The sequence below is a fragment of the Clavelina lepadiformis genome, chromosome 4 (genome assembly GCF_947623445.1).
Source record: "Clavelina lepadiformis chromosome 4, kaClaLepa1.1, whole genome shotgun sequence".
Lineage (NCBI taxonomy): Eukaryota > Metazoa > Chordata > Ascidiacea > Aplousobranchia > Clavelinidae > Clavelina > Clavelina lepadiformis.
The window spans coordinates 22058530-22071912 of record NC_135243.1 but is presented as its reverse complement, the minus strand read 5'-3'; the positions used below and the strand labels follow the sequence as shown (position 1 = coordinate 22071912).

The following is a 13383-nucleotide window of genomic DNA, read 5'->3' as shown; positions in this document are numbered from 1 at the left end:
CAATAGCACCACAGTTGCTTAGATAAAAGTTCAATACATCTTAACTTTTTGGCCTGGTGTACTCCCGAAACAGTTTTATTTTCAAAGGGACGTATTCTTCCACCTCTCCAACGATATTTGAAGCGCCGCATTACGCCGCTACAGGTCTCACACTTTGAGTGTACGAACCAAGATCCACAGATGAGGAAAGCCTCAAACCTCAAAGAGGTTTAAACTTTTGACAGAGAATATACAACTCCGATGATTCGTCTCTGCTTGCTGGAGGCTTCACATTTTTAACCGTTATAAAATAACGCTGCAAAGACTTCCGCAATTTCTCAGTTTCACTTCCGTCCCATAACTTGAACAAGTAAGTCCCGCCCGGCTTTAAGATCTGAATATAAAATCCATTGTTCAACATTGAAAAGATGACTTTGCTGGTGATTACTGATTACCACACTTACTTGTAGAGCAAATTTGCTAAGTTGAATGATGAGCTGGATCAAAATGATGTGGTCCTGCGACTTGTGCCCAGATGCCTTTGGGGCAGCATCACACATTACAACATCCGCTTTTCTGATATCGTTTTCTTCCTGAAATGATGTGTTAATTGACGGCTTATGCATATCAAATGTTTTAAATCCTTGAAACAACTTTCAAGGAAGATTGAAACATAATGTGATGATACATTGAACGGTAATATACTCATAATTAGTAACTTATTGTACCGGAATTCCTACTTACTTTAACTCCCTTCAACTCATCAATAACTTTCATTTGTACGATTCGGTTCGTTACATCTCCAAGTATTTGTGTGACTCCCTCCATTGGTGTAAACCTGAGTAAATCCACTGCTATAATCTTGCCTGGAGAAGTAAAAATTGGCATTCCATCTGAAAAAATATTTTGTTCAACTTCACCGGTACCTACAGTCCTACACTTATCATGTTAGTAGTTTCACTCTAGCTGCAGTCATTCAAAACATGTTGCTTAATATTTTGGTAGAGCCTTTTACTCACCGTTTGGAATATGAAAGAGAGGGTCTCTACTTCCAAATTGTAGAGGTTCTAAATCACTCTAGCGTAACTTTACTTTCAAATTCTGAGCGGAGAATGAAAGGCTCTTCCACACATTTTCAATGGGTAATCAAAATGGCCTAATATGTTTGGTAATCTGCTCAGTTTATCTTAAAATTTATTTTCACACAAACCCACCATCTGAGTATCTGTATATCTTCTCAGCTGCTGCTTGTGACCAAGAACCAGGAGCTGCACCAATATCTACAACAGTCATGCCCTGCTTGAAAATCCTGTGTGTCTCGTCCATTTCTTTCAGTTTATAAATGCTTCTACACCTAAGAAAAAAAAATATCCAAATGTCATAAATGAGTAAAGAACCTAGGTTGGCACTTGAGGTTTAAGGTAACTTGGAATAAGCGTGTCACTTAACAAAGTGAAAGATGCAAACTACATTAAGTTGAGTTATCCAAGAAAAAAAGTTACTGCAGAATACATAGTATGACATAGTAATTGTGCCGGAACCAGTTACACAAAGTTATAATCGCAATTTTCAGGTTAACAACAACCACATAAATGAGCTTTTATAACTCAGTGGTTCCCAAACAAGTTTTAATGCGACTCCCTTTAAAAATGTTTAAAATCATTTTGGCGCCCTACAAAAAATATCATTAGATTACAGCAAGCCAATAAAAATAACGGATGGTTTTGGCTAAATTGACGCTAATTGTAAACGTTCTTTCGCAGAAGAAAATGAAGTTAATGAGAAAACTTTGTGGTGCTCCTTAGCACCATTTGGGAACCACTTGTATGACTGTATTCTACCGGTAGCCCTCTGTATGTCTCTTTTTAACATAGGGGTCAGAAATCTGGCGAGCCACGTATTGAATAGATCCTTTCACAGGGAATTCCATGAAATTTTTGGGCGGTGGTTTCAAAGGTTTCTTTTTGTCAAGAAGTGTTGAAAGATGAAACCATCTGAGAAAAAAGTTATTGCATGTGATTGAAATCTTTTTATTTGAGCTCCATCTGATTATCTTTTAAAAATATTGCTTGTTAACTCATTTCAGATTTGGAAAAATCTATTGATATTTGTACAACATCTCAAAACTTAAGCCAGTAATATTGTACCAGTTACCAAAATTCACCAAAAAAAACTCAAGAAAAATTAAAAATTTTATGCAAGCAAATGTGTGCAAAAAATAAATATATGAAACTTATGTGTAAAATAAGAAAAAGTCATTTAGAAAAAGGACTGAGACTAACGATCTACACCATTGCTTGTAGTTTGGTAACTGTGGCTTGAATTAAGGAATCATTGCTGAATTTTAGTCATGCAATGACTTTTCTCAATAGATAAAAATTCTGACATCGTACCACTCCGACAAATGAAAATAGATTCACTATAAATATAAAACATACTTTTCCAGTAGTATATACTTATCTAAAATTTCATGTAAACATAACATACCTGGAATCAAGAATTGCTTTTCCAGTGTTACAAATCCTAGTCATTGTGAAAGCTGAAAGCATTCTATCTAAAGTGTATGTCGGAATGACAGTTTGCACCAATATCTATTATATTTGCAACATAAATCCTATGGCAAGATCACACTGGAGATTTTTTTTCTAAAGGGGCATTACACACCGGTGTCTCTAAAAAAAGGAAACACTAACTTTTGCTCCGATTTATACTGCAAAATTAGTGTTTAAAACCGATATTTCTAAAAACAAATTTCTATCATATAGGGCTGCACCTTGCCTAAACAAACGTTGGGCAGCCTTTAGCCACAAGTCGCAGTGCACACTGGAATATTGCTTCTGCACACTTGGGATCTCTGCGGTGCTCGATCCTAATATATAAGAACACTGACTCTGTGAATGAAGCAAAAAATCTCCCGACTAATTGGTCTCAGAAGGCTAAGCAAAGAAGAAAAGTTAACCTGGTCTCTTGTACTTTTGCTAGGCTATTTCTGTATTTGCATTCAACATGATTACATTGCATGAAGGTTTGAGTAGGGATAAGTTTTAAAGTAAGGTAATAAAGAAAAGGATATGAAAGAGTAATAATCCCGCAATGCTCAATACTTATATGAGAGTGTAGAAGTATAGAAGAACTCAATACAGCCCGTTACAGATTTCTCAGTCGGTTAGTCTAGCAACAGCTTTGCATAAGAAATTAGAAAGGAACTCTTTGTTAGAGATGCCCGAGTTCGCATGCTCAACGGGAAAATTACCTATATCAAGAATAGAATTGTATGAACAAGAGTGCTGTGTGGCTTAGGTATAAAAGGACTTCATTCAGCTTTATTGCAATTCATAAAAATTTAAAGAAAATTAAGGTGTTTTAGTACAATTGTGATTTTTTAATATAAAAGTGCATTTTTACTTTAAACAAATTTTTCTTTTTCAAACTTTTTGTATAAGATATCTATAAACGAGGCTGTTATGGAAACGAAGCCATGGTCTAGTCTCGCTCAAAGGCCGAAGGGTTTGTTGAGTAAAATTCAGATAAAATGGAGTAACTTTGATAGGCTAAACGTTCCTGTAAAATTTTACCTTTATTTGGGTCACGTTCACCGTCACTGGCATAATTTGTTACTAAAAGAAACTGCTTCATTATGTCATTAGTTTGGGTACCGGTATTGTCGTTTGCATAAAAATTTTAACCTAAAATGTTATAGGCCTACTGGTTGCCGGTACCATTTCACGTAGTACTATTGCTGTATCAAGTTGTAGTCAGCCATAGCGGAAAGGGTGGCTTTTATTCGCATGATGTCTGACAACGTGCACGCTGACATTTTTTATAACTTACACACTTATGTTAACCAGTGGCTCCCCTTACTGAACGTACTTTACTGAACCCCTACTTGAACGTTTGTTAAGCTTTCAATGTGCTGGATAAATGTAACACTATAATTTGTGCCACGTAAACATAATACTTGTAACATAAGGCAAAAGGGCATACTTGCGTCAGCGAATTTCGGCTCGTCATATGCCAGTTTGGAAAGTTTGCTGTTTTTGGGTGAGAAATCCCCCGAGCAACAAGATAAAACAATATCCATTATACGTGAGATTAATTTTAATCCCCCGCGCACTTAGCAAACTTTCCCATCTGAATCATACACACTTTCCAGTAGAGGTGGTTCCCAATCTAAGACAGGTTGCATTCGTGTGATTGCGTGTGTACGCCGAAGGTCAGTTTGACACATTTCGAATACGCCAAAAACATTATATACCAGCTACAGTTTCTTAAAAAAAGATACTGTGCTCTTTTTCGTTAAAACAGGAGAAAAGTGGAAGAATGGATATGTGTCACATAAACGTAACTAACATACTTTCTATTAAATAGTCACTTCTTTTGAGCGATGAGCTAAAACTAAAATACTAACTTAATGAGTATTTTAGACACAGTTTGGATCAAGCAAAAAAATGTAGATTTTTATAAGAATCACCTGATAAGTCAAAGACACAACGATGGTGGATATAAGCAGGATCGCCTCGCCAATGAGCTTATGTGAAGAGGATTTATTTGATGTCGATAAAAAGGTTGAACGCAAGAAAAAAGAATTAGCAAGTTTACAGAAGATAAGACCAGCCTGTATCCTTTATTCGACGAATATTATCTTTCTCTATCATAGATATCTTGTCTTTTGTTGTATAACATATGGCAGTCAAAAAAGTAGCGTGTAAAACAAATTTTTCTGCATGTGATTGATTTATTTTTATTGCTCTCCATGTTATATATAGACCATAAGTCCTTGGAGGCACTAATTTCAGTCTGAGATTGTTCATAAATATTTATTCATAATAAATCTTTTGCTTGGTATTAAAAAATATTAAGTAAAAAATTCATAAAATAAAAATTATTTGAGTTTTGCCTTGACAAAGTTGCTCTAACAGCTTTCCTTGTCGGATCGATTGACAAAGTCAATAAACGAATATCAAGTCTTAATAATGAGTTGTCATTTTACGACAGTAAACTTGCAATAGAGAGCCGATCGTCTCATAATGAGGAGATTTATGACCCAGACTCTGGAACTTTTCAAGCAAAATCAACTGGAAGAAAGACGACCAGATCAGCCAAAAGTAAACACAAACTGAATATTTTCAAAGTTCAATAAATAAAATTCTATAATTGCTTATATTTGTATCTATAAAATTAGTTCTGAAAAAAGTTAATGATTAATAATGATGCAATATGAAGTTTGTTCAACAAAATTCAGACTACAATTACAGTATAGTAGTGATAGTGGATTATAATTGATGTAAACTTTCATCAATAGAATCATTTTTTTGAAATAAAAAGCTAATTGACTCAACCACATATATTGTAATTCTTTAGGCCAAGAAGAAAGAGAAACAAAGAAATTTGCTGGTAGATTTTCACAGGCATCAAGTAAGCTTTTTGCATTTCAGGTTCTTTTTTATGTTTGGGTTTCACCATTAAAATCATAAGCTTCTGGAAAAGTGTGTTTTTTTAATATTTTTATATTATGTAAGGATTTTCTTGATAAGTATTTGGTTGTAGCATGTATTATTAAATCCATGAAGGAGGATTTGTTTTTTTTATAGAAGTGTAAAAATAAAATACCCATTTTGTATGGACTTAATAAATTTTATCACTATTTTTATCGTGTATCTTTTGTTAATTTTGCTTTGGTGCCGTTTCTAGACTTAATTCCTCAATATCAAGCCCAGAGGAAAAAAGGCTCGGCAACGGTTAGTATATTTTAATGAGGCAAATTGGAAACAAGTTGTCAATTAAGTGAAACTGACATGAATAATGAATATTGAAGAAGGTGTACAATGATGGCTCATATTTTGAGCCAGCTTTCAGTTTTTGTTTAAGTACAGTAATGTTATTTGAACTTTCAAAAGTATTTTAGAGGTATTCAGGAAGCAAATGAAAAATGGAATATGATGAATGGCAGTCTGAAAATGGTTAAAGCGGATAAACATGCAGGATTTTAATTATCATTTTTTCATAAAATTAAGTTTATTTTGAATAGAAGTCAGATACTCCTCGTCTCGTGGAACTTCAGCAGTATCCAGGTTTTACCAAATCTTACGTCACTCCACTGCCTCATTCTTTGGAGACCACCACAGTGCTTGATCATGTGATGTCCGCACAGCATGACTTGAAAAGAAAGGTGAACTATTGGCATCTGGCATTTATATCTGTAATTGGATGACTACAGAACCTTGCTGTACCGTTAGACCATTTTTTTCACAATATTTTGTTTCAATGTTGGTTTATGCCTTTCAGCCGATCTACAGACAACAAATTGTGAAGATGCTCTATTCCAAAACCCAGCGGTCCATTTTGCAAGATACATTTTGGTGGTTCTTTTTGAACAAATATCACGTGTGTTTGTTTTGCTTTAGTGTATCACTGTCACTAAGGTTAAAAACATTTATGATTACTAGCATCGTTATGACATATTGCTGGCTTGAAGTTTTAAAGTCATTATCGGTAAAGAAAGCAATTATTATTTAATATTGAAAATTTCTCTGTTAGTTGTTGGTTTTCAATCTAAACTCAGCCTATGTTTTACAGCCAAGTCAAGTCAACCAAAGCAAATTATTTAAGAGAATATCACACAGTTTTGTCAATTTTATGCTTTCCTCGGACAATCCAACCTTTAAAAACAAGTTCTTTCTGGTACATGTTTTGTAGTTTTAAGAAATATCCTTGTTACAGAAAATTGAACATTGAGGTTTATAGTAATTTGGTTTCATATTCACAAAGCTCTGACTAACCACCTTCTGTTTAGATCTATGCAAATGTATTGGCCCAGTCAGTGTACTCAGCGTTTTGCTTGGCTTTTCCACAATCCTGGAGGCAGTTTGATGAACCGGAATTCAAAGAGAAATTGATGAGGATCACCAATGTTTGGATCTCTGGGATCCAACCATCACCACGGCTGTATGAGAAGTGGAATTACAAAGATCTTGAACCGAAAAAAATGAGGAAAGAAGAAACACTGAAAAATAAAAAGTCGAGTGAAAAAGGTCTTTTGCTGCTAAGTATAATGTTTTAAATATGACATCATAATAATAAATATTATAGTAAAATACAGCGAAATTTGAAATTAGTGTTACAACTGAAGTTAAGTTAACCTGTGCCTTTTTACATTACTGTACAATTGCTTAACTATACATAAGTTTTTGATAGTAATAGTTTTGTTTAAAAAAAAGAAATTTGCAGATTTTAGAATAAATGTGTGTAGTTACATTTCTCTTTAATAGCATTCAATTTGTCTGATTTGATTAGATAAGCGTGCACCAGTTTTTGGAAAAACAAGCCCAAGTGGATCTTTCATTTCAACAAAACCATCCACAATGCAATCAAGAGTTGGCTCCAACAAAGGGTTATTATGGTTTTCAGTTTTAGAATTTGCATTAAAAGAACCTTAAGCTAACTTCACGTTTCTTCCAACATACTGTTATCCTATAAGATATAAGAATGTGCCCTATCAAACAATAATCTGAACAGTACGCACAAATATTGTTCATTTTTTTTTTTAACAAATACCGATCTTGTAAACATACAGTATTTCGTTTGAATCCATTAACAAAGGGTAAGAAATTTTGAAACAAAATTGGCAAATTCCGATTTGCACAGATTTTAAAATATTTGTGTGCATTCTGTTTGAATATGGCACATTCCTATGGTATAAGAAGATTTGCGGCATACTTTGCATTATCAGTAAACTAGATGGGTGTGTTATCTTGTATTTTTGACCTACAGTCTAAAAACTATTCCCATGACTTGATATAGCTTTGATAAAACTCTGTGCAAAGTTAACATGAATTAATGTAAATTGTTACATTATTATATTTATTCAATGTTCCAGTGCCAGGTCTGAAGGCATCTCCAGTGTTTCCTCACATAAGACAAAAGCCCATGGTCTGCTAGACCGAGGACCATTACCACCAATCACCGAGGTATAGTAATTAATTAGACTTAAGCTGTACAAGTAAAAGCAAGAATAATTCTATGGCGCACAGCTCAGTTGCATCAATAAGCAAATTTCCTGATTAGTTCTTATTTTCTAATTAGTCCACATTTCAATTGCTACTTATTCCAGTTCATCAGTTGCTGGTATTTTTCAGGTTGTTAACTAGCTAGGATTGTGCTTTTTCTACAATTTTATGCAATACAAGATATTTATTGGCAATATTCATACGGCAGGCAACAAATTAAAGTGTTAAATGATAAACATATACAAACAACAGAACATTTTATCTGAAAATTGTATGTGATGTTGCTACACACCGCATTTGTGCCCACTAAAATTTTGACATAGTGACAATTTATAGTTAGCCGATTGTGAAAAAAAAACAATTTGCTGAAAATCCAATTATCGATTAAATTATTATTTGCCAAACTATTGGTAGTTGGTGCTACCCTAGAACACATGCATTGGTGCTATGCTGTATGATGTTGGCTGCATAGAGGTTGATGCACTGCTTTTGATTCACAAAACATTTTTTACTTTGAAACTAGAAACTACCCACAGCCAATAACGAAGAAATAAATTTCCAAGACCGAGTGTCGACCACAAAGAAACAGACAAACGTATGAGATTCTTTCAGGTTTTGTTAGTGGGCTGTTAACTTTCTTTTTAAAGTAATTTAATGCGTGATGAGACCAGTGTATGAGATTGCTGGTAAACTAATAAATAATTAATTAATTATTATCAATAATTAATTATTAGTAACTGTGACTTTTTCTTTAGTCGTCGGCAACAGGGCGACAGGTCAGTTTTGACCGCTCCGTGTTCAACATTTATGGGAATTCCCCACTTCTACGTGGGTTTCTGAGTCAGAGATGTCTGGATAAAAAGACTGGGGTTGATCACCTTGTTAAAAGGACCCAGGTTAGTAAAAGGTGTTTATTAGTGCCACAAAATTGTCATTATAGCTTGGATCGCGGCTAAAACGACATTAAAGTCAGACAAACTTTCAAGCAGGTATAAATACAGGACACTTTATTACCAGACATAAAGTAGGTCTTACAATTTTAATTATTTCATTCGCTCTGTAAGTCTTCAAATCGTGCCACATGTTTGAACATGTAACTAATTTAGTCGTCGGTAGCGGATATACATGTCATTGTTTTTTTTTCATACGTTTCTTTCCAGTTGTTTCAAAGAAGGTTTACATTTTTATCTGTTATCATTTACTACTTTTCCATAACATAAACTTACTTTTATACGATTTTATATTAAGCATTTTACCTGCTGGACATGGCATGGTTTTATTTACGTGGAGTTTTGGTTTAATACAAAAAAAACTGAAGACGCCGTTAGGGTAAAGACGAAATACATGTTCCTCTTTCAGAGAAAAATCTTTTCTACTCACTGATTCGGGCTTCTGATTTTCAATTGGATTACAGACCGCGATGGTCAAAATGTTATTCTTTATAGCCTCCACTGCTTTTAACCTCTGCTGCTGTCACAGTTTGACATTAAATCTTTCATTTTTAGATTGATTCTTACGCGCCGTCTGATTCAAAAACCTTCAGTGACATCATAAATGAAACCTCCATTGATAGCAAAAGGGCGTCATCTGCATTTAAAAGGTATCACCTCACTTTTAAAATTCTTCCTTTCATAGCAAGCCGTATTGGACATAAATGAAAATGTTACATGCGAGGAATTGGATTGGCCAATTGAGACTAAAAATCGAGTGTTCGCCCGCGTTTAAGCGTTAGCGATTGTCCTCTATGTCCAGTACGGCATTCCATAAGCGTTGATAGACTTTAAGCTGTACGAGCACTTTTTTATTTGTAGCTTACTCCGTTAATTTACAAGGGCTTGCAAGGTAGCATATTGGTATTGTACAGGCTACTAGGCTATGCGATTGACTAAGCTTCAGCCTTGATGAAACGCTTACACGTCATTGGCATTGAATGTTTTTGTTGTTTTTAAAGGATGCATCTTGATAATGAGAAAGCATGTAATGAGTTTGCTACGAAACAGAACGAGGAACTGAAAAACTACAGCATGTAATAACCCTATGACAACAGCATGAAGCTACTTTCAACTGATATTACTTACCGGTTATCGTAAACTTACTGTAGCCTGATTGATCGAGTTTTCTTTACATGTGGTGATAAATTGCTTACATCTTTTCCACGGTTATTTCATTTGTAGAAAATCTGGAAAGCTTTTGTCGAAACCAAGACAAGTACGACATCTAAGCAACTTAATCTTAATGGAAATGAAGGTAAATGTCTCGCTTAAATCGTCGTAACGGTTCCTATGTGTTTCCTGAAACGCTTCGTCACCTTTGCTTATGTTTTTAGCGAGATGCTGACGAACCTAACACAGTCGGCGTAGTTGCGGCTATTCAGTCGGCACTTGCAGCGGAGACTGTGAACTAGTACTGACAGAGGATAAATCATAGACTCTATAATTTCAGACTTGCTACTTGATGAATTTGTTGTAACCTTTTGCTATTTCTTCTCGATGTTTCTTGTTCACCTTTTAGTTCAATTAATCGCTTTCCCATTGTTGAAAACGACCTACGCATAATGTAACGCTTGACAGAATTTTAATTTGTTGCAGACCTTTAATTGCGACTTTACTACTATTATTATTATTATTTTCTACTATTAGCGTATTGCCTCCACGATCGAAAGAGTTTACTCTTAGTCTGGATTTGTTGGAAATCCTTTTCTATTTTCATAATTGCTTATCTGACTGTGAATTATTATCGACACTGTGAACGATTTTGCTTTTTGTTTGTTTAATTACTGACCGCAAAGTGCAAAGATTAAAAGAAATTTGCAAATAAACTTTAGGCTACCCTAGCATAAAACCATGTGGCGTAATCATATGTTCAATAACTATAAGAATTCGTCAAACCGAACACGAATCCGAGTATTACGCGTCATAGACAGCGATTATTCCGTTTTTTCACGATCGTCAACGTTGCCGGCAGATTCGAGTTGAATACACGAAATATATTGCAAAACGTCGAATGAAGGGTAAAGACATAGTGGGATGGCTGGGGACGTTTTTAGAAATTTGTTATAAGCGAAAACCTTTCTACTGATTCGCCAAGGAGGGTGGTCAGTCAATTCAACACAGCAACGATTTAACCCAAGGATGATTCAACTGACGGGCGTCCCGGGTTTAATTGACCTGTAACCGCCAACAAAGGGGACAGATTAAAGGGTGGTTTCTCTTTTAGCCCATGGATTAAGGTGCCGGTTTTATTAATTAATGCACTTCGTCCCACAGGCAATGGTGAGAAATACACTAACGAGTACCACCATAGTCAGGAAAGTGCTGAACTCGCATTTACTTTTAAGCCGATTCAAATGATACAATAATGAAAGTTTGAAAAAACTATGCACAGTCTGTTAATTGGGCTGCTTATCAAAGGTTCACTCTTTTGAAAGATGTTGAAAATCTTTTTTATTTCAGATATCTCGATGCATGAATATAAAAACTAGTGTTCAGAATTGGTTTCAAACGCAGCATAGATTTGAAAGTGAGAAGCATTTCCAGCAGCAAGCAACAACAAACCTAGGCTACATTTCACCTGCACATGTACAGGCTCCCAAGCCTAACTTAATTTACTATAGTCAGACCTTGTTAATCCAAACCCCGAACAACCGGAATTCCCTTCCATATCCGACACAAAACTGCAGGGAACAGATTTCTTACCATGCATTCTACCCCTTTAACCCGGCAACCCCGCTGTCCGACTCCGACACAGAAGTTTCGGAATAAATGTGCTAAATCAGTTATTCCTAAAGCATGGGTCGCGAAGTGTCAAAAAGTGGGTCGGGCCGAGGCAATCCAAATGATTGTGTTTGTAATAAAATAGGCCTACATTGTTTCATAGTGAGTGAACCACGCTATCACTGCTTGTCTGTAGCGTCGGTACTTGAGAAAAAAGTGGATTGCTGACACTGAAAATGAACTTTGCAACTTACTGCCAAAATCATTCATACAATCATTTTATTTTTTCGAAGTGACTATTTCACAGTGTGTATACGTATAGGCCACACAGCCTGTTGTTAAAGATAGGCGGTTAGGTTAGGAGAATGGGTATGCAGAAAGTTTATTTTAGTTACTGTATTTAACGTTTTATTGGAGTCAGATTTAGATTAGAAAGTAGAAGCAGGTTTAACATAGGTTGCTATGTTACAACATTTAAGTGAGGTTAACAAAGAACTATGAAAAATTGCTTGAACGCAAAAAATTCCGGTGAGATAGTGGTAGTAGCCTTATCTTTCTGTTTGAAAATGCGTTGTTTGAGTCTTGGGTTGCGAGATTTTCACCAAACTCAGATTTGGGTCGCGCTGAAAAAAGTTTGGAAACCGCTGTGCTAAATCAACAGACAGAAAAGCCGTTAAACCTGAAGTGCGAAGTGCAAAGCGGAAAAGAATGGCTGTGAATGCAAGCTTTCGTGTATTTGTCGAAGATGACCAAACCAACAGCTAATTACCTATGCACAATGAAAGCAGCAATCTCACTTCCCTAATAGGCTTGAATGTCGTTTACAATTTTCGTTTGTTTCATACATTCACTACGAAAAATTTCTCCCTATTATTTTTTCGAAGTGACTATTTCACAGTATGTAGGTCACGGAGCATGTTGTTGAAAATTTTGAGAGAAAGGATATGGAAAAAAGTTGTGTTTAGTTATTTAAGGTTTCATTGGAGTTAGGTTTAGATTAGAAGGTAGATTTAGGTTAAGTATATGTTACTATTACAATAAGAGAATGAAGAATTAATTCACCAGCTGAGCATCTTTTGTTGTAGGTTAATATTTTACAACATTTAAGGGAGGTTAACGAGGAATTGTGAAAAACAGCTTTGAACGCACGATTTTTTCCTTTGAATTAGTGGCGGCCATATTGTTTTGCTTCCGATTTATCCGGATAGCTGGATAAACCGACTTTTTATGACGAAACAAAGTGGTCTGGTTCAACGAAGTCTGGCTGTTGTATATACTGTACTGTACAGACGATAAAACAAAAGTGTACATAAATCGAAACCTACAAGACGAATTATGGCAAGATGACATGAAAAACGATTGTTTAAAGAACCAAGTATCATCTTTATACAGCTTTTGGTGTTATGCGACCCTTTGCCGGTACATAGTTCAAACGAGGTGGTATAAGCTGAGGCAAAATCCTTTGCAGTTTGTTTGCTTGCTTCTACCTTTGGATCACAAAAAACTTGTACTTAGCCCGTCCTCCAGCGATTACGGATCAGGGACGTCGTTTCTGGGAGACATGTCCCCCAACTTTTGAACAGTTGTCATAGTTTATCACAATTGGAACTGTATTCTGTAACTGCCAATGCATACCACACCAAGTTGGCCCCTCCAAAGTTTTCTAGCAAAGTAGGTTACTGAAA

At 35.4% G+C, this 13383-nt stretch overlaps 2 protein-coding genes across 2 annotated transcripts; one reads left to right on the top strand and one right to left on the bottom strand.

Annotated features, from left to right (window-relative positions):
- Positions 1–23: 23 nt before the first annotated feature.
- Positions 24–2857, bottom strand: LOC143451913 (ribosomal RNA large subunit methyltransferase E-like). The gene is made up of 7 exons (XM_076952691.1): positions 2753–2857; positions 2467–2533; positions 1821–1973; positions 1194–1333; positions 724–872; positions 444–572; positions 24–373 (listed from the first exon to the last, which is right to left on the bottom strand). The coding sequence occupies exons 2-7, from the start codon at positions 2526–2528 to the stop codon at positions 200–202; spliced, it is 807 nt and encodes a 268-aa protein (XP_076808806.1). The 5' UTR covers positions 2529–2533; positions 2753–2857; the 3' UTR covers positions 24–199.
- A 1550-nt stretch (positions 2858–4407) lies between these two features.
- Positions 4408–10818, top strand: LOC143453225 (protein FAM227A-like). The gene is made up of 16 exons (XM_076954415.1): positions 4408–4596; positions 4899–5084; positions 5341–5394; positions 5671–5717; positions 6008–6148; positions 6265–6363; positions 6556–6660; positions 6773–7010; positions 7273–7369; positions 7856–7946; positions 8509–8580; positions 8741–8881; positions 9491–9585; positions 9937–10011; positions 10160–10232; positions 10312–10818. The coding sequence occupies exons 1-16, from the start codon at positions 4473–4475 to the stop codon at positions 10387–10389; spliced, it is 1716 nt and encodes a 571-aa protein (XP_076810530.1). The 5' UTR covers positions 4408–4472; the 3' UTR covers positions 10390–10818.
- The last annotated feature ends 2565 nt before the right edge of the window (positions 10819–13383 follow it).